General features: G+C 42.4%; 2 protein-coding genes across 2 annotated transcripts; both read left to right on the top strand.

Moving 5' to 3' along the window:
- Positions 1-5,612: 5,612 nt before the first annotated feature.
- Positions 5,613-7,664, top strand: LOC127901882 (uncharacterized). Its single transcript, XM_052439914.1, has 3 exons — positions 5,613-6,192; positions 6,547-7,325; positions 7,431-7,664. Exons 1-3 carry the CDS (start codon positions 5,613-5,615, stop codon positions 7,662-7,664), a joined length of 1,593 nt encoding a protein of 530 aa, XP_052295874.1.
- An 8,303-nt stretch (positions 7,665-15,967) lies between these two features.
- Positions 15,968-20,178, top strand: LOC102618262 (hypothetical protein). The gene is made up of 5 exons (XM_006484588.4): positions 15,968-17,057; positions 17,163-17,297; positions 18,795-18,851; positions 19,495-19,629; positions 19,920-20,178. Exons 1-5 carry the CDS (start codon positions 16,788-16,790, stop codon positions 19,983-19,985), a joined length of 663 nt encoding a protein of 220 aa, XP_006484651.1. The 5' UTR covers positions 15,968-16,787; the 3' UTR covers positions 19,986-20,178.
- Positions 20,179-21,118: the final 940 nt, after the last annotated feature.

Genomic DNA, 21,118 nt, shown 5'->3' with positions numbered 1-21,118 from the left:
TTACATGCATGTACCTTACACCCCTCTCACATGAATAGTGAATGATGTGGGTCCACTCACTATTCATGTGAGAGGGGTGTAAGGTACATACATGTAACTTAGAGGGATCCTTCTTAGAATACATAAGAGTAGGGTACATTTAGCCATAGAATTGCTGCTTTCACAATTATTAATAATAGTGTGAAGGTAGTTTTGTTCTTTAGAAAACGTGAGTGGAAAAAATATTTTTTTTTGAAAATTAGTGAGAATATAAGTTTGAGCCGTATTTAAAAATTGACAATCTTTTTTTTTATGAAATGTGAATGGAGTAAACATTCTTAGAACATTAATGAAGGTATAAATTTAAGCAGTATTTAAATATTGCACTCTTCTTCCTTATGAAATGTGGATAGAATAGACGTCTATCGAAAATTATTTCGTGAGTGAAGTAGACGTCCCAATATGAGAGGTAGACGTCCCTCGAATATTAGTGAGAGTATAAATCTGGGTAGCATCTAAAAATTGGCAAACTTCTCTCTTACGATATGTGAGTGGAATAAATGTCCTTATATATTAGTGAGGGTATAAATCTGGAAAGTACTTGATAATATTTAAAAATGTATACTAATTCCAAAAATAGTATGATTTGTAAATATTAGTAGTTGTTTGATGTAATATTAGTAATAATCTAATTGTAATGTCAGTGTTAAAAAAAAGAGTTAGGTGCATTTAAATTAAAAAAAATAGGATGTATGTAAATAATTATATCATTTTATATGATGTACTTTTCTGGTGGTAAAATTATATCATTTTATATCAACATTACAATAGTATGTATGTAAATAATTTCCGACCTGCTGCCAAGTGCCACTGATCTGCTGCTTCAAGCCTTCAACCTGGCAACAATTGCAAGTGTAACCCAAATACCTGATTTTGCTCCGAGCCTCCAACCCAACCCTTTTTGAGTTTTGAGACTTTTGAAATTGAAGCTTTGCCCGAATCTGTGGCATGTCTCTTATCCAAACTTGATCCTATCCGAATTCAATCCGATTTTTTGACTTGATCCAATCTGACCTGAATATATATCGAATCGTATTATAAATTCAGGTTGTATTCGGATTAATTTTTGCTCAACCCGAAATCCGATAGGTTTGACCCGAACCCGATTTTGCCCAACCCTATATAGTAGGGCTAAGTGAATCATAAACAACATGATGCAACTCAAGACAGATTCACTCATATTGTCATTGTTGAAAAAATAGCATATCTATATGTTATTTTAAGGGCACATTTTGAGTGTGTCCCACTTAGCGAAAGTGAGAAATTTTGTTCGGTTCGGATTCTATTCCGTTAATACTTTAAAAGTATAATTTTATTTTCTCAAAATAGTGCTTGGGTGAATGAGAAATTGTCTCTCAAAGTTCACTCTTGAAATTGGAAATTTGAAATGAAATGAGGCTTATCCCACATGAAAAAAAGAAGTCAAGGGATTAGAGTTTATATATAAACACTTAACCATGCATGAGTAAAAATTATAAGGATAGGTGTTTTCTCCACATGCGCGTGCACAAAGGGGGTGCAAATCCAAGACCGATTTGGTTGAACTCGTGTGCGTCCGCGCGTCCTGTGTACGCGAATATCAGCCTAAAATCATCCAAGCTTGCATGGCACGTTTTTAATTTCCTTTTGAATTTTTTGTTGTAACAGTTTCACGTTTTGAATTTAAAAGATTTGTAACAGCTTTACAACAATTATTTTTTAGCTGTTATACAATTCACGTTTTTGAATTCAATTTTGAAATCAATTGATTGAATTGAATTGGCTGTTATAACTATTTAATGGCATATATTGAATTCAGAAATTTAATACAATGCTACTATTACATCCTCACATGAGTATAAAAAAACACCTCCTCTTTTGTTTTTACACAAACTGAAACCCGCACATAGAGCACTTGTAATTTTTCTTTCTTCCTTCTTTCGTCTTGTTTCTGATCAAGTTTGCTGATGTTGTGGTTCGTCGGAATTATCTGTTTGTGCTTGACAGAAAATTCGTCCCCGTTGTATCCTGGGAAGTAGTTACTGGCAGACCTAAAGCACTTCAGTAGATGGTAAATCTATTTTAAGAAAACTGAGCTGCAGGCCTCGAGTTTTATCTTTTGTTTCAGTTTTCTTTTTCCTTCTAGTTTTCCAGTTCTTCATTTATTCTTCCTTACTGTGTTAATTTGTTATCTCACTGATTTATTTATTTTTTAATAGTCTATAAACCTTTAACCTTTCAAAAAAATTCTTTAATATGTGCCACAAACACCACCAATGTCTCGTATTAGAAAACCAGTCTCAATTGCCTTTTTTTATTGCTTTGTCTTGGTCAACAAACCTTTAACTTTGTGTTGTATTTTTTTCTTTTTTCTTTTTTCGTTTGATTATTTGTCATTTAGCATCACAATGTCATTGCACTTTTTGGTAGATGCAGAAAGTTGTCCTCACATTCTTGGAGAGAAAATGAACTTAAGAGGGATTGCCCGATTCTTCAAAAAATGAAGTGCCGGTTATTCACGTTTGAAGTTGGATTTTTCATTGGTTGATTCTATGGTGTAACTAAATTTGGTACTTACATGTCACAGTGAAATGATTTTCAATAGTGATGACTTCTATACATAGTTTGCTTGGATATATGATTCCTTGGTATCATGTCGGCTAGATTACCACTGCAAGTCGTATTTTTTATTTTCTTGTAATCATGTTTCCTTGTATTGATATACGTGGTACTGCATTTTTCTTGCCCTTGCAGGTTAAATTTCGAGAATTTATTCTTAGCATTTTAAATGTGTCAAGACAATGCCTGGCTTCTAGTGAAGAGGATGTTGCTGTAATTGCATTTGAAATTTTTGACGAGATGATTGAATCGCCGGCGCCTCTTCTGGGGGGATTCTATTGGATCCATTGTGCATCTCTCTCTCATAGTTTCCTCCAGCCATAATTTGGAACCCAACCCGCGTCATCAGGTTAGAAATGACCAAGTCGCGGAGTTTTCTTGTGCTTTCTTCCTTAGGCAGCTGGGATGGAGCTACGCGGAGTCGATGAGTTTCGCATCACATCCGTCTTAGTATTCATCTTGACTTACTTCTTGTGCTTTATATAATATGTCAGGCTATTCAAATTATTTCCTGGTTGGCAAAGTACAAATACAATTCATTGAAAAAGTACAAGTTGGTTATCCCAATTTTGCAAGTCATGTGCCCATTGCTTGCTGAATCAAATAATGCATTATTGAGAAGAAATTAACAATTGAATTTAAAAGAAGTTTTTACGCGCAGTAATCTTTTGGCAAAATAATCTAAGTATGAAACAAATTTGATGAATGCAGAAGTGTAGATGAGGGGACAAATTCAGTAAATGAATAAAGATTCAAAGAAAGAAGAGTGATATTGATTTGAATAAATCCATAAATCCATAACGAATTTGAAGATGGGAATAAAACGACAATGTTATTAATTTAATTAATCATATGTCTATAATTATAATTTACGTTCTAGGCATTTCAGTAAGTTATAAATTTTATAAAAAGATGGGTTTAATAAATAACCTAATAAGTTCAAGTAGCCGCATCTATTTTTTTATTATGTACATATAATAATTAGTAACTAAAATAAATATTTTATATTGTTCATTTTATTTTTATTTAATTATATGTACATAATAATAACAATCTCCTTTAAAAAAATAAATTTATTTAGTAATTGTATATGTAAATATATAGATAGATGGATAATGTATAAAAGTGATTTTTAAAATTAGATTTTGAAAAGTTAATTTTTTTTTTAAATCTATCATAAGATTTCATCAAAATAAAAAAAAATCTATCATAAGATGAGATGATTTTACCAAAAGTAATTTATAGAAAACTTTAGCAAACAACAAAATTAACTTTGATTTTTTAAAATCACTTTTTTTTTAGATTCTCAAAAACAATTCCAAATAAGGTTTTATATAATTAGTCAAGTATTACGAATAATAGGAGATAATACTATGATCCATCTAATCCTTATCCAGTTTAATTTTATCTAGAATTACCAAATATTCACTATTTAATAGAATGAAACCAATGGTTTAAAAAGTTACCTAGAGAATTGAAATTAAGATCTTTTTTAATATAATTCCTTTCGAATAGCATTTTGTTGGAAAAAAGTAGGGTGGGCATTCAGATCAGATTAACCCAAATGGATTCAAAGCTTCAACCCATTACGGTTGAAGCTTTCTTTTTTTTAAGATTCAGCTTTTAAAAATTAAAAATATATATACATTAAACAAAAAAAATCTCTATGGTGATGGTTAATTATTTCTAATTTGGAGATGTTGTGTTGAGTATTGATGGTGTTGATGCGAGATTCCGGTTCTCCTCGTTCTACGATCAGGATCTCTGCTCGATCAACTTCGTCACGACCAGGAGGTCTCCTCGCCAGGCTTCTTCTCCAGAGGTCCCTGCGTACACAGATAAGTCAGAGTACGCCGGTTGTTTTCCCGGCGCAAACCCTCCGACGCTCAAGTCAGATATGAAGGTTCGGGAAAAGCTTGCCACAGGTCTTATGGCGTTTTTTGTGGTTTTCTCCCCTTTTCTCAAGAATGCCAACCCTTTTACCTTCGTTGGCTACCTTTTTATAGGCTTCCTCTGAATCTCAGTCTTCCGCTCTTTTCGAGACGGTATGGGACTCCAACTGCTGCGTTATGGGCAAAACATGGGATCTAGCGTGTTACGCCACGGTTCAGGGGAAAGCGTGGCTGCCACGGCTCTGTGAGACCTTGCGTGTTACGCCACGGTTCTGGGGAAAGTGTGGCTGTCATGGCTCTATGAGATCTTGCGTGTTACGTCGCGGTTCTGGGGAAAGCGTGGCTGTTGTGCCTAGATTCTCGTGCTGGAGAGCACGTCTTGCCAACTGCCGTCGACCGGGTCTCCTCGCCTCTCGATCTCTAGCCGGAATGGCCTCACGCCTTTTATAGGAATTGGCCTCGCGGACGACAACATCGTGGACGAGCAGGATGTTTCTGCTCTTGTTCTTCCACGCGCCAGGCTTTAACGGAACACACCGGTTCGCAGAACTCCGCCATCAGATATCTGCTCGTCATTCCTGGTCCCTTCGACGCATTTGTCCCAAACAATATCCCTCCCAAACACCGGTCCCCCAGTTTCTGGTGTTGGGTAATGTAGTGGACCAGCAGTAGAAACTCGATAGTACTCGCTCGCGTGGGTTTGGAAAAGGCTGCCAGGAGTCATGTCGCATTTAATTGCGGACGAGGTGACGTGGCAGAAATCCCCCCCTCCATTTGAATTTCAAACCGACGGTTACGAGATTCTCGGAATATGCGTCATTAAATGCTGGCAGCCCAAGAGTTTGCTTCTCAGTAAGGAAACCCAAAATCTTCAAACACGAACTCGTCATTTTCTCCATTCTTGTCTCTCCGGCGAATGAACCTCGGCACCAAAGCTGTCATCCCTGTCTCTCTCTGACCGAGTCCCTGCTTCAGGTATTTCTTCTATTTTTTTTCGGTATTGGTTAGTTGTAGGTAATTTCCTTTCTCTCTGCTTTGCTTGAGGTTGTAGTTGGCGGTGGTGTTTTGGTTAGAACTTAGGATATGTCGAAGGGTAAGGAGAAGGTCGTTGAGGTTGGTGACGACGAACTAGGTTTTTTGCCTAGTCTGCCCGCTGATTTTGCTTTTGATCCCGGGATCCCCTTAGAGCCCATTAGGTCTAGTGTTGGTACTAGCGCTAGGAGGATGTCTCCCCAAACAACCTCCTCGAGCGACAGTAGCGATGAAGAAGGATCTTCTGGATCGGAGAACACCTTGAGTGAGGGTCAAGGGGATGATTCTGGTGAGGCGTCCCCATCAGGAGCATCACGACCAGAAGAACGGGGTACAGTAGGAGGTAGAGCCTTGTCGCGTGATTATGCCATTGATTACATGTCGTGTACGACCACGTTTGACGAGCTCAATGACCTCCGACTTAGGTATAGTATTCCTGGTGAGATACCTCTTAAGATCCCAGGAAAGAAGGATACACCTAGCCGGCCTCCCAGGGGATACGTTACCCTGTATCTGGAGAGCTTTAAGTATGGGCTGAGGTGTCCCTTGCAGCCTTACTTTGCCCGGATACTTAACGGGCTAAATCTGGCTCCTGGTCAGCTGAACCCCAACGGGTGGAGAGTGCTCTCTGGTCTGTTCATATTGTGGGACAGATGTTGCCAAAGCGAGCCCACGGTTGATGAGGTGAAGCACCTGTACCAGCTGAAGAGCAGCCCTAAAGATGCCGGCTGGTACTACTTCCAATCTGGTACCAAGAGCAGGAAACCCATAACTGATCTTCCAACTGGTGGTGGTGGGACTTGGAAGAGGAAATTCTTTTTTGCTGGGGGTCCCTGGGGTCAAGTTGCACAAATAGACGGGAAGGATTGTCGCGTCCCACCCCGTTTCACGGTCCCAGGTTGCCTGTTCGCTTTAGCTGTCTTGTATCCATAATTGTTCTTGCTGTATTGGTTTGTCTCTAACCAAGTGTCTGTTTGTGCTGTAGTTTCCTGGGGTGTTCACTTCCCGCTCCGACCTGGTCAGCTTAAACGGGTCGAGGCTGTATTGGCCAATTCCTGCTCGAGCCGAGAACTGCTATCTACATACAACTTCCTCGAGTCTCGGTTGATACTTCCTGGCCATAAGATGGAGGACGTAGTGATTGGAGCTCTGACCAGGAAACGCTCTCGGCCTCCAACAACCGATAGGGACCAGGACAAAGATGCTCCCGCTGCGAAGCGAAAGAACATCGTGCAGCAGGTTCCTCCCTTGCAGGCTCTCCCTCCTGCCTCTGCTAAAGTCGGGGAATCCAGTAGAGCAGCCACTGATCCTGCTTCTTCTTCTCCACCTGTTGTGCCTCGGTCTCGCTTACCCGACAGCCGACCAGAACACTTGGTTCTCTATCTCAATGAGTTGTCTAAACTCGTGAGCAAGAAGGACCTGGAGGGCTTTGACGTTTGTACCCTGGGCGAGCTGGTGGGAGCCATGCAGTATAGTGCTTTCCATCTCAGCTGCATGGCCACCTACTATAAGGCCAAGGTTGGCCGTTACGACAGGAAGATGAAGGAGGACATTCAATCGGCGACGACCAGAGCTGACGTTGCCGAGAAAAAGGCGGGGGAGCTAAACGTTGAGAACCTCAAGCTGATAGAGCGAGAGTCCCTTGCTCAAGCAAAAGCCATTACCCTCGAGGAGGAGCTGACCAAGGTTAAGGAGGATCTCCAAGGGCAGAGGGCTATGTATGAGGCTCAGCTCGAATCTCTCCGCGATTCCCACCGAGCTCATGTAGAGAACTTGGAGAGGGAGGCCGACAACCAGTACGACCAGGGACTTCGGCATTCCTATCGTTGTATCATGGCCGTCCTCGGGAAGCAACACCCTGATCTGAAGATGGATGACCTTGCAGCTGGTGTTGCTCAACATATGGACGAGGAGGCGGCCAAGGAAGATGCCGAAGGGGTAGAGCCGATCGTGATTGAGGAGGGAGACTCTCCTCCTCGTGCAGTCCCTGCTGATGTTGGCGAGGCGAGCGCCCCTCTGGATGCGACTGGTGATACTCCTCCTGCACCTGAGGAGGTCCAGCCAACCGACGCTGCTGTGCTTACTGATCCACGACCTTCCTGATGTGCTTCTTGTATTGTAATGAACAATGTTTGTGAAGATTATCTGCTTTGTTAATTATTAACAAATTAATAGAAATGTTTTTGATTACTCTCTTGTGTGGTAATTACGAGAGCCTGCTCGTCCTCGTCTGGTCGAGCTGGCTTTGGCTTGGTATATGGTTTCGCCACCTGCCTTAGAAAATTTTCCGATGTTCGGGATTCTGCTCGCCTTTACGCGGTCGAGCAGATCCCGCCATGCTTGGCTTCTGTCTCGCCATAAGACAGGCTTTGAGACTCGGTGAGCCTTTGCATGCCTCAGGATTTTCTTCAAACGATTTGGATTCTGCTGCCTTCTCGTGGCCGAGCAGATCCTGGCATGCTTGGCTTCTGTCTCGCCATAAGACAGGCTCTGAGACTTGGCGAGCCTTTGCATGCCTTGAATTTTTCGAGGATTGGGATTCTGCTGCCTTCTCGTTGCCGAGCAGATCCTGGCACGCTTGGCTTCTGTCTCGCCATAAGACAGGCTTTGAGACTCGGTGAGCCTTTGCGTGCCTTGGGTTTTTCGAGGATTGGGATTCTGCTGCCTTCTCGTGGCCGAGCAGATCCTGGCACGCTTGGCTTCTGTCTCGCCATAAGACAGGCTTTGAGACTTGGCGAGCCTTTGCATGCCTCAGGATTTTCTTCAAACGATTTGGATTCTGCTGCCTTCTCGTGGCCGAGCAGATCCTGGCATGCTTGGCTTCTGTCTCGCCATAAGACAGGCTCTGAGACTTGGCGAGCCTTTGCATGCCTCAGGATTTTTTTCAAACGATTTGGATTCTGCTGCCTTCTCGTGGCCGAGCAGATCCTGGCATGCTTGGCTTCTGTCTCGCCATAAGACAGGCTCTGAGACTTGGCGAGCCTTTGCATGCCTCAGGATTTTTTCGGTTTCAAACGAATAAAATTCGTCGACGTTACATTAATGGCAGGATTTGACTTACATGAAATTGTTCGGACATAAAACATAAAAATAAGAATAAAAGATAGACAGCATGAGCAGAAATTGCTCTAAAATGTGAGCAAGTCTTACTGGAAGTATTTTCGGAGGTGTGCTGCGTTCCATGGGCGTTTCACTTCGTGGCCGTCCGCGCGAACCAGCTTGTAAGCTCCGGGCCCCGCTATCTGCTTGACTCTATACGGCCCTTCCCAATTCGGTCCCAACACTCCTTGAGTCGAATCTTTGGTGCTCTGATTCACTCTTCTCAGTACCCAGTCTCCGACCCTGAATTGCCGTATGTTCACCTTCTGGTTATAATACCAAGCAACCCTCTGTTGGTAAGTGACTGATCGCTCGGCTGCTTGTTCCCTCCTCTCCATTAGCAGATCAAGATTCAAACATATCTGCTCGTCGTTCTCCTGTTCATTGAAATGATCTGTCCGGTGTGTGGTCGTTCCTACCTCAGCCGGCACGACCGCTTCATGTCCGAAAGCCAAAGCGAACGGTGTCTCCCCCGTTGCGGTTTTGTGGGTTGTTCTGTATGCCCATAGCACACCTGACAGCTCGTCAACCCACGCACCCTTTTTTGCTCCGAGCCTGGTTTTCAGAAGCCTCTTGACTGTCTTGTTGGCTGCTTCTACTTGTCCATTCGATTGAGGGTGAGCAGGCGAGCAATACTTCAGCTCTATCCCGAGGTTCTGGCAGAAATCCCTGAAGCTGTGATTATCGAACTGCCTGCCATTATCCGTTACCAAGGCATATGGGATCCCGTATCGACAGACCAGGTTTCTCCACACGAAGTCTGTTGTTTTCTTCTCTGTGATCCTGCTAAGGGCTTCTACCTCTATCCACTTCGTGAAGTAATCTATAGCGACTATCGCATGTGTTGCTGCTCCTCGTCCCTTTGGCAATGGGCCGATCAGATCAATTCCCCATTGAGCGAATGGCCAAGGGGAGGCCATGGAGGTGAGCTTCTCTGGTGGTTGGTTAGAGAAATTTGCAAAACTCTGGCAGCTTGCACAGCTCCTGGTCTTCCTTTGCGCATCCTGGTGCATCGTCGGCCAGAAATATCCCTGCCTTAGAACCTTGTGGGCCAGGGACCTCCCGCCAGAATGATTTCCGCAAATTCCTTCATGCACTTCCCTCAGCACGTAATCCGCGTCGTCATCGTCCAAACACCGAAGGAACGGTAATGTATATCCTCGTCGATACATTACCCCATCGATCATCGTGTATCTCGAGGCCTGAGCTCTAATCTTCCGAGCCCGTAGCTTATCTGGTGGTAAGACCCCGTCTCTAAGGTATGAAACTATCGGGTCCCTCCACGAGCTTTTTTGTTCTATCCGCAACACCCCCAAATTTTGCTCGATACTCGGGCGAGACTTCACTTCTAGGGGGACCGACTTTGGCATTTTTGGGTCGGCGACGGCTGCCATCCTAGCCAAAATGTCTGCTCGACTATTCTGCTCCCTGGGGATTTGTATCACCTCCACTGCTTCGAACTTCCCCATCATCTGCCTGACTATCCTTAGGTACTGTTCCATCTTCTCCTCTCTTGGTTGGAATCTTTCACTGACATGATTCGCAACCAGCTGGGAATCGGTTCTGATCTTAACTCTGTCCGCTTTCACGGCCCTAGCCAATTCCAGCCCTGCTATCAAGGCTTCATATTCTGCCTGGTTATTTGTGGCTGCAAACTCCAACTTTACAGCATAAGAGATCTCCTCCCCCTCCGGGCCTTCCAGGACAATCCCTGCTCCTGAACCCCGCTCTCCTGATGACCCATCCACAGATATCTGCCATACTTGAGTTTCGTCGTTGCCTATATCTGCATCTTGCTGATCCAAGCATACTTCGGGCTCCGCGAACTCAGCTACGAAATCGGCCATTGCCTGGGCCTTTATCGCCGCGCGGGGTTTATAGTCTATGTCGAATTCGCTCAGCTCTACAGCCCATTTGACGAGCCGACCAGAGGCATCTGGCTTGTGCAGAGTTTGACGCAATGGCTGGTTGGTTATTACCGTGACCGGGAATGCTTGAAAGTACGGCCTCAACTTCCGAGCAGCAACCACAAGGGCCAATGCCCATTTCTCCATCGTTGGGTATCTGGTCTCAGCGTCGAGCAGGGCCTTGCTGGTGTAGTATATCGGATACTGAATTCCTTCTTCCTCTCTCACTAGAACGGAACTGGCGGCCCGATCAGATACCGCCAAATACAGATTCAACTTGTCCCCATCCCTCGGTGTGGACAGTAGCGGAGCTTGTTGCAAGTAATGCTTCAAGTTCCGGAAGGCTTCCTCGCATTCTGGGGTCCATTCCGTTTTCTTTCCCCTCCTTATCACTTGAAAGAATGGCTGACACTTATCTGTAGCCTTGGATATGAATCTGCTCAACGCCGCCAACCTCCCCGTGAGGCTCTGCATCTCCTTCAGGTTTCGAGGAGACGTCATTTGCACAATCGCCTGGATCTTCTCGGGATTTGCTTCAATCCCCCTATGGCTCACCATGAATCCCAGGAATTTCCCTGACTCGACCCCAAAAGCACACTTCTCCGGGTTGAGCTTCATCTTATATTTCCTCAAAAGCTCGAACGTCTCCTCGAGATGTCTGACATGTTCCTTCGGGATTTTGGACTTGGTGATCATGTCGTCCACGTACACCTCCATGGTTTTCCCGATCAAGGGCTTAAAGACTTTATTCACCAGCCTTTGATAGGTGGCCCCAGCATTCTTGAGACCGAATGGCATCACCCTGTAACAGAACAGACCTTGGTTAGTGATGAAAGCCGTGCTCTCCTCATCCGGCTCGTACATGGGGATCTGGTTGTATCCCGAGAATGCGTCCATGAAGCTAAGCAGACCATGTCCAGCCGTTGAATCTACTAGCTGATCGATCTTTGGTAAAGGGAAGCTGTCTTTTGGGCACGCCTTATTGAGGTCTGTGAAATCCACACACATCCTCCACTTGCCGTTTGCCTTCTTTACCAACACCACATTTGATATCCACTCTGGGTAATTGACTTCCCGAATGGACCCTGCTCTCAGAAGCTTCTCCACCTCATCATTTACAGCCTCATACCTCTCCTGGTTGAAGCACTTCCTCTTCTGCCTTACTGCCCGAGCACCTTTCTTTATTGCCAGCCTATGACATGCTACCTCTGGGTCAATCCCTGGCATGTCCTCATGTGTCCAGGCAAACACGCCGGCGTGAGCCTGTAAGCATTTCACCAACTCCTGCTTTTGCTCTCCCTCAAGTCTCGACCCGATTCTGATCGTCTTTCCCGGGTTCTCTGGTCCCATGCTTACTGTTTCCAGGTCCTCTACGGGTTCTTGTCTGCCAGTCTTGTTTTCCACTCGGGTATCGAGGGATGTTATCTGCATCGCCTCCCTTGCTGCCGAGGAGTAGCAGCTTCTTGCGATCCTCTGGTCTCCTCGTACCACTCCGACTACCCCATTCACCCGGTACTTCAGAGCCAGATAATGGTTGGACAGCACCGCTTTGCTCATCCTTAAAAATGGCCGACCTAGGATCATCTGGTAAGGACCTTCCTCATCCACTACGACGAAGTCCAGTATCATTGTTCTTTCTGTCGGGGGGCTCCCGATTGTGATAGGCAGTTCGACCACGCCCAGAGGGACCAGCTTCCCTCCTCCGAACCCCTTCAAGGAGGTGTTGGTGTATTCCAACTTCCGGTCGGCTATTCCCATTTCTTCCAAAGTTGATTTAAATAGCACATCAACTGAGCTCCCCGTATCAACCAGTATCCGGTCAAACTTCTTGCTAGCGATCGTAGCCTTGATGACTAAAGCGTCCTCGTGGGGGTATAGAATCCCTTCCTCATCCTCATCCGTCCACATGATTGGCACTTGCCTGACCCTTGCTCGTTTGGCTGCTGGGGTGTTGAAGAGTATCTCTTTACTGGTCATGGCGTATCTGGCATAATTTTTTCTCGATCTGTTCGAATCTCCGGCCAACGTTGGGCCCCCAGCTATCACCCTCGCTGCGGGCGGCTCGCGTCTCAAGATTCCTTCACTCTGCTCCCCTTCATCCGTTGTGGCCACCATCGGGAAAGTCCCATCCATAAACTCGTCCAGGTACTGATTTCTCACCAAATCTTCGACCTGGGTCTTGAGATCTCTACACTCTGCTGTGGTATGGCCATGGGTGCCATGGAACTTACAATAACGTCCTCTATCCCTCCTGTTGGGTAGCTTTGTTATTGGTGTAGGGAGGTGCAGCAGCCCTCGACCCTTTATGGCCTCGTACACCTCATCCAGGGGCATCTTCAAGGGAGTGTACCGCCCATAGTCCTGGTTCTGGTCGACCAGATGCACTGCTCTTTCTCTGTTTGCCCCACTGTGAGTTGGGGGCGGTGGGAGTGCTTCTGGTCTGCTCGTCCTGCTACCGTGGGAATGTTGATGAAGATCGCCGGATGCCGGATCATGTCTTCTCCAAGGCTCCCTAGCTGGGGAACGAGGAGGTGGCGCTCTGCTGCGCTGATACTGTGGCGGCCTCTGATGAGGCTGGTAAGCAATTACCCTACCTCCTGCTCCACTACCGGAGATCTGGTGGTCCCTCCTCCTGATCGGCCCATTAGTTGGTAATGCTTTCTTCTCTTTCCTCCCTAACCCTTCCAACTGGTCTGTCTTGATCCGTGCAGCCTTCTCCTCCTCAATCTCGATGTCTCTTTTAGCCTGTTCGTATGCGGCTGCATACGTTTGAATAGCTGGGCTTCTCAAATTGTACCACAGCCTTCCTATCTTCACCCCTTCTTTCAGTCCCCTTAACGCCTGAGGGTGGTTGAAGGCTCCCAAGTCGAGGACAGCCCGATGAAACCTCTTGATGAATTCCCGAAGGGTTTCTTGCTCCCCCTGTTTCATGCTCTTCAGCTCCATCATGTCATCTTCCGGTGACATCGCCCCACTAAACTGCTCTGCGAATTCCTGGCACATCTGCTCGAAGGTTTTTATGCTGCCCCGAGGAAGTTTCCTGTACCATTCTCGTGCACGTCCCTCAAGGGATAGTGGGAACACCCTGCACCTTTGGGATGGAGATAATCCATGTACCCCCGTTATGTCGTTGAAGCGCTCCATGTGCATCAGCGGGTCAGTTCTTCCCGAGTATCTGAGGTCGGGGAGGCGGAAATCTCTCGGAATAACTGCCCTCATGATCTCTGCTGCGAGCGGTGATTCCCCGTCCAGCATTATCCTCCAACCAGGGGCTCTGTTCCTCCCTTGCATGTCGTCAATTATTTGCGCTAGCCTTCGCACTTCCTCCTCCAGCTATCCTGCGCGACCAGGGTCGCGCGCTGCAGCTTGATCCCGCTCTCGCTCTACATCATGTAAGTGTTGCCTCAGTTCTGTTTCCTCTGCATTCACCACCCCGTCGCCCCCGTCACAAGTCTGTCTTACCGGGGACTGCTCTCTTTCTCTATGAAATTCTCCCCGCAGAGGTACGTTACCTCTCTCACCACCAAATCTCCCAGCGGTTTGACTTCTCTCCGCACTATCGGTACCTGGTGCCGCTCCACCGCATCTCACCCTTCCCTCTTGGGTTACCCTTCGCTCGTTCCGCAGCTCATGCAGGATGGTTGTCAAGGTTTCCATCTGCTTTTCCATTCGCTCCATCCGATCGAACATGACTTTTTCCCGTGCTTCGCTGATTACCTCCCTCAGCGTCACGGAATCGTTAAGCCTTATGTCACCCCCTTGTGCGCTACTTCCTCCTATCTCCATTGCCTTTCGCTTACTCCACCCCTCTTCTTGCTATCGACAGAAGCTTTTTGCTCTGGATCCCCACAGACGGCGCCAAAATGTTGATGCGAGATTCCGGTTCTCCTCGTTCTACGATCAGGATCTCTGCTCGATCAACTTCGTCACGACCAGGAGGTCTCCTCGCCAGGCTTCTTCTCCAGAGGTCCCTGCGTACACAGATAAGTCAGAGTACGCCGGTTGTTTTCCCGGCGCAAACCCTCCGACGCTCAAGTCAGATATGAAGGTTCGGGAAAAGCTTGCCACAGGTCTTATGGCGTTTTTTGTGGTTTTCTCCCCTTTTCTCAAGAATGCCAACCCTTTTACCTTCGTTGGCTACCTTTTTATAGGCTTCCTCTGAATCTCAGTCTTCCGCTCTTTTCGAGACGGTATGGGACTCCAACTGCTGCGTTATGGGCAAAACATGGGATCTAGCGTGTTACGCCACGGTTCAGGGGAAAGCGTGGCTGCCACGGCTCTGTGAGACCTTGCGTGTTACGCCACGGTTCTGGGGAAAGTGTGGCTGTCATGGCTCTGTGAGATCTTGCGTGTTACGTCGCGGTTCTGGGGAAAGCGTGGCTGTTGTGCCTAGATTCTCGTGCTGGAGAGCACGTCTTGCCAACTGCCGTCGACCGGGTCTCCTCGCCTCTCGATCTCTAGCCGGAATGGCCTCACGCCTTTTATAGGAATTGGCCTCGCGGACGACAACATCGTGGACGAGCAGGATGTTTCTACTCTTGTTCTTCCACGCGCCAGGCTTTAACGGAACACACCGGTTCGCAGAACTCCGCCATCAGATATCTGCTCGTCATTCCTGGTCCCTTCGACGCATTTGTCCCAAACAATATCCCTCCCAAACAGATGGTGTTGGAGATGGATTATTAGCCTTGTTTGTGATGTGGAGATGTTTAATCATGCTTGCCACTTGCCATTTTAATTTTTAGATTTGTAATTTTTATAACTTTATTGTACTTGACTACATGTTTTATGTTTTGTTAACTTTAAAAAGACTTGTTGAAATATTATTAAGGATGATTTGTAGTTGATATTTGTTGTTAAGGATGTTTGTAATTGAGATTTTTAAATTTTAAGTGGTTGTTGTTAGAATTTTTAGATTAAATTGTTCCTTAAGGATGTTTGGAATGTTTGGAATTGAGATTTTTAAATTGTTGAAATGTTATTAAAGATGATTTGTAGTTGATATTTGTTGTTAAGAATGTTTAGAATTGAGATTTTTAGATTTTAAGTGGTTGTTGTTAGAATTTTTAGATTAAATTATTCCAACCTATTTTAACCCGAATTATTCTAACCTAAACTAACCCGAACTAAAATTTTAACTCGAATTATCAACCCAATTCGATCCGAATTGCCAACCCAAACTGAACCGAACCGAATTAAATTCAGTTCGACTTGGTTTGAATTGACATTTTCAACCCAATTCAATTCAATTCTAACGGGTTAAAACACAAACTAAACCCAAACAACCCGAACCGAAACCGATTTGCCCACCCCACTCCTAGAAAAAAAGGAGGAAAAAAAGAACAAATGATAAATATGTTAAAATTATAGTCGCGACAGACGACTCCATACTTTCACTCTCAGATACATTCACCACCCATTTCTCAGCGAACGGAAACAACCAAAACATTTCAACAAATTAATTTTCAATTTCTGCTTACCCCCATCCATAAACAACAAATCAAACCACTCTTCTTTTCAATAACAAAATAAAAAATCCTTAAACCCCATGAATTATCCAAAACTCTAATTCTGAAGAAGCGCAAACCGAAAAATAAATGACTTATCAGAATGATTCACGGTCATGACGGTGATGATGATGCAGCAGTAGAACTCCTCTGCACAGCCACAGTCACAGTAACAGTCGACGCCTCGACAGCCTCCGCCGCTGCCGCCACAGCCAACAATTCCAGCCTTAGATCCCACACCACCACCCATGCACCCCGCCAAGCGATACCAATCGCCGCTGCTGCCGACCATGCCATCGGCCCGGTTGTGGTCCCTATCTCGGTTGCGGTAGCGACGACCCGCTGCCCCCGCTTGTACTTGGGACTAAATCACAAACTGCCCACTTGTACTTGTTTTGATGTGTTTTTTTTTTTTTTTTTTTTACCACGGTAAAAGAATTTGTGTTTTAACGTTTTATACTTTTACTCTCCAAAACTCAACCCAAAACGATGCGTTTTGGTCCATTCAGTATATCTCTTATCTAATAAGTGGTCCACAATTTTATGGCCCATTTTTTTTTATTTAAATCTAAAAGAAAAACAGATAATAAAACAAATATTTGTTAATTGCCTAAGCCACCCAACTAAAAACTCTATCCATTTCTTTACATAATTTTTGGTTCACTGGTTACAGTTTTTGAGTATCAGCCTTTAAGCAAATATTAAAGAATATAATGACAAGCATTATACCAGGCCACCAGTTTAATTGGTCAGTTGGGGTTGAAGAGCATCATCTACACAGAGCAAGATTCAATAAGATCATTCCTTATTCAAGATATTTTGGTTCAAATTTTCCTTACAAAGGACTCTTTTCTTCCCACGATAAACACATCAGTGGATGTGGGCCAATATTTTGTAGTGCAGTGGATGATGGCAATGACCCTGATGATGGCTCAGGAGATGACACAAGCAACAAGAAAGAATCTCCCAAAGACGAAAATGGAGTAAGAATTTTACATGGCATGCATGGTTGAGTACACAGCACATATTCATGTTCTTGTTTGATCCAATTTATATAATTATGAACGGGGGATGCACTGTTTTTGCAGGTGAATAGTGAATTGCTTCGAGAGAATCTTGAGAGAATTGTTGGGGTAGATGATTCCACCTTTAGTGGTTTGGATCTTGCTACTCTTATCAGGAAAAAGTATGGAAGGTCTTATGATGTTCAACTAATCAAAAAAGTATGCTTGCTTGCTCCCTTGGCGATGATGGTTGCAATATTAACTTAGCAAAAACTGATTATGTGTGCATGCCATGTACAATAGAATTTCTGTTTACTATCTTCTATAAGTTTTGTGGACATTCGACGGAGATTTTGTAGTTCATCCTTGCTCATGTACAATTATAGGTGAGTCCATTGTCTTCAAATACTAGTTTATTCTAAGTTTATTTAGTCAAGTCAATGAGAAAAAGATCTAACGGGGTGATGTCATCATACCTAGGAGAGATGAATAGTTTTCAGATTCTACACTTAAAATCCAATCAGTAATGGAACTATGGAAGATATCAAAAGATGCATCAAGGGGACACAAAGGTTTACAACTTTACACAGAAACCTAAGACTGATCCATGTAATCTGTCAAGTTTCCGGTTAACAGTTGACCATGGTTTTCTAGGAGTTTTGTTTAATAAGAAAGAAAACATTGTTAGGAAAAGGTGCAACGATCTAAAACTAAATAAGAATGATTTGCCTAAAAATTCGAGATACCAATCTGAGTTGACCGATAAGAGGTTTTTGAGGTCCAATTTTAGATTTGTGAGCCACTTGCTATTTAAACATTCTTAATTACATTCTAACTTAAAATTTAAAGCTATTTCTAAACTTAGATTTCTACAATCCTTGTGTACTTGTCCTTAGGCTTGATGCTCATGCTCAAAGAACAGTTGTGTTGTGTGCTCTATTTAGCATCCTAATTTTGTGTGCTTTTATAAACTCTCTATGAGTGAATGATATGTCCCTGTGCTAAGAAACATTAAGTTTATCTGTCAGACTTGTCAGTTTGATCAGGAGATAATATGTCGGTGGGGCTCTTGAAAAAATAAAAATGTGTTCTTTCCCTCTGCCAATCCTATTTTAGGCACATACCTATCTACCAGAGGTTAAGATGATTGGGATAAAGTTGCAGAATTGACGATCACAATAATTTTACGTGTTTGCTACAAATTCTAGTGGTACTTCTACTGTGTTTTTCTTGTTTGAATGCTCATTTTGTAAAAGGAAAAGAAAGAAAAAGAATCAAACTCTGAATATCAAAATAAAGAATGAGTGAATGACGCTGCCATTTAGCCATATTAAAGGTGTGTTTGAGATTGAGGTTGAGTAATTGTAGCTTTTAAGTTACAGCACTAAAGTGTTTGGTAAACGCTAGTTACTGTAACTTGAAACTTATGTTGATATGATTTTTTACTTTTATGATGGAAAATCTATTATATCTTTAATAATTTTGTTAAAATTATTATTTAAAATTTATATTTATTACACATTATTAATTTTTATTTCATAATTATAATTTTTTTCTACAGCCTGTCCCTACTGACAGGCTAAAAGTCACTTTTGAATTCCTTTAGCATTCATGCTATTTGCCCTTTTATCTTTTAATTTGATTTTCTTGCTCAATATATATTAAACTGTTTCAGATATTTTTCTTTTGTTTTTATTCACTTTTAACTTCTTGTAGGAGTTTATGGGAAGAAATCTCCTTGCTCTAAATGTCATGTGGAAGTACATGGAGCAGGTAAACAGATTTTCATTCTATGGGCTTTTTTTTTTTTTTTCTTTTCCCTCCAGCTGAAACTGCACTGATTAAAATATTGCATATGTAATAAGTAAGTTTTAGAAATATCTCATTCTCTGATTTTTAAGTCATGTCATAGTACTCAAAGTAGGATAACATTAAAAATTTAAGGATTGTACTAACATATGTGTACAAAATGGGATTTGGGAATTGAGATTGGACATTTTTGTTTAATGGAGCAGTTTGTAGAATTGTGAAGGAAATAGTTTATTCGCATGGTGAATGATAATGTGCAGGGCAACTGTGAACCATAGGTTGAGCTTTTAGCTCTAAGAAGAAAAGTATTTGAGGAACACGAATTAGAAGTAGGAAAGCTGCATGACTACAGGAAAAAGAAAAATGGAGTCAAAGCTAAGCATGTATCGTGCTAATAAGAGAAACCAAGTTATATAATGTTTGATTAATTACTCTAAACTTCGTAAGCACAATTAGTATACTCTTACACTTACATGATAATAAGATGTTTTTTTAAGAAAACTTTTGTGATAATACTTAAAAACATTTGAAAGATGGTTATATCATACTCTTTAAACTGTTTTGTTTTGAAGTCTAATCATGTCCTAATACTTGTTTCTTTGTTTAGAGATCCTTTCCACTAACTGAAGAAGAGTACATTTTGAGGCTTGATGACGTAGCAAACACATTGAAATGTTGGGGAGCTGTCTCACATATTCGAAATAGTCTTGCAAAGTTGAAAGAGCGACCTCGTATTGGAAAGGTAATTTAATTTATGATATGATGATAATTAGCTATTTTCATTGGTTATTATGACCTTAAGAGCTTCATTGACAATTCAGATGTTCTGAAAAGTTTACCTTTAAGCATTTCAACAAGAGGTATAAAAACATACTAAAAATATTAGACATCATATTAATTAAGAAATACTACATTATAATTTGTGTATTCCTTGTGTCATTGATGTCCTTGGCCGAACAAAAATCCAAAATTTTGCTTAATTATATGATTATTTGAGTGTATAATAACAGTTGTAATTATTGTACGATGCAGGCAGTAAGCATCTTTATAGATATGGATGAGTCTGGAGGCCGTGCAAATGAATGGATTTACAAATAGATTGCTCCTTTAAACCAAAATTTTCCAATTTGTAATACCGAAAAATAATAAAATAATTATTGTAGATGGCAGTGGTAGGAAGGCAATGGAGACCGTTGCTTCTTGGTATCGTCACCCTGTTTCTCTATGTTTCCTCTCTGTGCATACTTTAATTATATATGAAGTTGAATCGAATGAGTTTTCAGTGAAGAAAGTAGAATGTGTTTGTGAAAGAGTAAATTCTTTAGAAAATTCCCATGCTTTCTTTTATTTTTCTGATGAGGGAAACGAATACATCGTATATGCCAAACTTGGACTACTTTTATCGATCCACATGTCTCTACAAATTAAGGGCTTATATCTTTCGGATATAAGAGTTAGAAGTAGATATTAAATAATGTAATTAAATTTAGGCACATGTCGTAGGGGTTCTTTTATTCAAAGTAATGCCTCATCATTCAATTGTATTAATTGAAATAGTTTAATGGTTTCGGGGAGGTGGAATTTGTATATAGCTATGTTCAAGGTAACGACCAATGACTCATTCAAGCTATAACCTAAATATGGGAATATATTAAATTATTTTTTTGCGTATTTATTGTGCCTTATTTATAATATTCAAACGAGTAAACAATACAGTTTGCACAATTTCAATACATAAATTTATGTTCCAATTAACATCATGTGTGCTGTCACCAAGAAATGCAATCCACTAGACCCAATGTTTAGGAGGCTCTTGGCCCTATATCGCCTAAAGATATGTTACTTTGGACGGAAGCTACTATTTTGGGCAATTGCTTTGCAAGTGGTTTGAAGAAAATTGTTTAAATTTTTTTAATAGAGCTATAAACTCTTATATAAATTATTTTTTCACAAACTGATATGATATTATATCATTGATTGAGTGAAAATATAAAATAAAGATAAATCATGTGGGTCATGTGGAGATTTCATTTAACGAACTATGTTATGTTACATTAGTTTGCACAAGAATTTATATTACATATTTTAAAAAACATATAATTATTTTATTCCCTTGGTTTATAGTACCTAACAAATAAAAAGTAAAATAATAAAATTCATCATTTATTCCCCAATATCTTACTTTACCAAATATGCACTAAAATTAACGACACTAAATGTTTCTAAAAAAT

The sequence above is a fragment of the Citrus sinensis genome, chromosome 4, assembly GCF_022201045.2.
Source record: "Citrus sinensis cultivar Valencia sweet orange chromosome 4, DVS_A1.0, whole genome shotgun sequence".
Classification (NCBI taxonomy): Eukaryota; Viridiplantae; Streptophyta; class Magnoliopsida; order Sapindales; family Rutaceae; genus Citrus; species Citrus sinensis.
The sequence above is the reverse complement of the archived record's forward strand: the minus strand, read 5'-3'. Positions and strand labels throughout refer to the sequence as shown.

Bases quoted from the DNA above. Each gene is read 5' to 3' on its own strand.
- LOC127901882 (XM_052439914.1), top strand. From the start codon at position 5,613: ATGTCGAAGGGTAAGGAGAAGGTCGTTGAGGTTGGTGACGACGAACTA. The intron at 6,193-6,546 runs GTCTGTTCATAT...TTTGTGCTGTAG, and splicing joins CGGGTGGAGAGTGCTCTCTG to TTTCCTGGGGTGTTCACTTC. The intron at 7,326-7,430 runs GTAGAGAACTTG...CCTGATCTGAAG, and splicing joins GCGATTCCCACCGAGCTCAT to ATGGATGACCTTGCAGCTGG.
- LOC102618262 (XM_006484588.4), top strand. From the start codon at position 16,788: ATGACAAGCATTATACCAGGCCACCAGTTTAATTGGTCAGTTGGGGTT. The intron at 17,058-17,162 runs GTAAGAATTTTA...CTGTTTTTGCAG, and splicing joins CTCCCAAAGACGAAAATGGA to GTGAATAGTGAATTGCTTCG. The intron at 17,298-18,794 runs GTATGCTTGCTT...AACTTCTTGTAG, and splicing joins ATGTTCAACTAATCAAAAAA to GAGTTTATGGGAAGAAATCT.